At 42.3% G+C, this 1,607-nt stretch overlaps 1 protein-coding gene across 1 annotated transcript; it reads right to left on the reverse strand.

Annotated features, from left to right (window-relative positions):
* Window positions 1-320: 320 nt before the first annotated feature.
* LOC142046360 (taste receptor type 2 member 7-like) lies at window positions 321-1,142 on the reverse strand. The gene has a single exon (XM_075062782.1). The coding sequence runs from the start codon at window positions 1,140-1,142 to the stop codon at window positions 321-323; it is 822 nt and encodes a 273-aa protein (XP_074918883.1).
* Window positions 1,143-1,607: the final 465 nt, after the last annotated feature.

Consider the following 1,607-nt stretch of genomic DNA (forward strand, 5'->3'; position numbering starts at 1 on the left):
GCTTCTTCTAAAGAAGGTGGTGGTGGGAATAGGGTTGGGTCTCCTACTGTCTAGTACAGCAAGGAGACACCCCCTTGCTCCCCACCCCTTCACCTTCAAAATGGTGCTGGGAACAGTTAATGGGGTAGGGAGATGACAGTAATCCTCCACCAGGTGGTACATATTACAATAGGAAGGGTGACATTTGATGGACGATTTGTTGCCAGGTAGTTCCCAGATGTGTTACTTATGTTATGGTCTAATTAACCAACATTCCTTGTGTCTTATCTTTCTTCTCATAGTGTCCAGGACAATCCAAATGTGAAACCATTCCTTGCCTGTCAGGAGGGCTGGGACATCTCTGGGGTCAGGTGATAGGATTTAAATTTTTTTCCTTTCAGATGGCACTTGATAATCTGCAGAATCCTCACCAAAGCCTGCTTCAGTTTGGGATTAATTAGAATCAGGATAAGGGAGTGTCCTGAAGGATAAGCAGCAAGGACTATGGAAGTGATTGTACGTGTCCAGGTGCGATCAGTCAAACAAGTAGGTAATGCGTTCACAATCACAGCTACAAAATAAAAAATATAGAGAATAAGGCAAGAGATCAGAGCTTTAATGGCACTTACATGGGCCTCTGTACTGGGGTCCCAGAAGCCGGTTGTATTGGACTGCATGTTCCTGGTGTGTCTCCACAGAGAGGAAATTAACAGGATGGATGTTGTCAAAAAAATGATAAAAGGAATGAAAGATGCTGCACTGTACAGAAGGGTGAAGTAAATGTATGAGACATCCCAGGTTTTATCTTCCACAGTGCTGTTACTGAAAAGATGCCCTGTTGAGATGCAAAGGTAAAAGCTATACTCAATCCAGATCAATGGGATAGAGGTAACGAAGGAGACCAGCAGTGACCACAGAAGCAGCTTGGGCACCATCACAGAGATTTTCTGCTTCATTCGAAGAAAGAGGGGCTGGTTGCAGATGGTGATCTTCACATAGTAGAAAATGCCAAGACAGGCAGTGAACCAGAGACCAGCAGTGTTTGCAAAGAACCACAGGAAGCTGAGAGATTTCTGTACTTGATTCAGATGATATGTCCCAGGAGCAAAGATGTGGATGATGATGTATGCTGTAAATATCCCCTGAAACAGAATTCTGGACATGGCTAAACAGGTCAGGATCATGTCACATGAAAACAGTTTTTTGCTTTTGACCCAGTCAATGCAATAAATGATGGCAATAAATCCATTTCCAAACATCCCTATGATGTTCTCCATCCATGAAATGATTAAGCTGATGATATAAAAAGAAATAAACATCTTTCTTCTCACAATCACCACGATCTGCTTGTGGAGTTAAAGGAGAAATTTCCCAAAGAGAACAGGTGACACCAAAGCGAAGGCTTACTGGCATCTGTCTAACACACATTCCTCCTGCTTTTTATTGGAGAGCAAGAAAGCATCTGGAAACAGGATTGTAGTTACTTTCATGTCTTGATCCGGAGGATGCAAATCTTGGAAGGATTCCATTACAGGGTTTACAATTAACTCACTTGTGATATTTGCATTTTACACAGTTCTCAGTACTGAGCAGTGCCTTCATTTTACCTCTCATTTTCATCTTTTATC

This window comes from Chelonoidis abingdonii, chromosome 1 (assembly GCF_003597395.2).
Source record: "Chelonoidis abingdonii isolate Lonesome George chromosome 1, CheloAbing_2.0, whole genome shotgun sequence".
Classification (NCBI taxonomy): domain Eukaryota; kingdom Metazoa; phylum Chordata; order Testudines; family Testudinidae; genus Chelonoidis; species Chelonoidis abingdonii.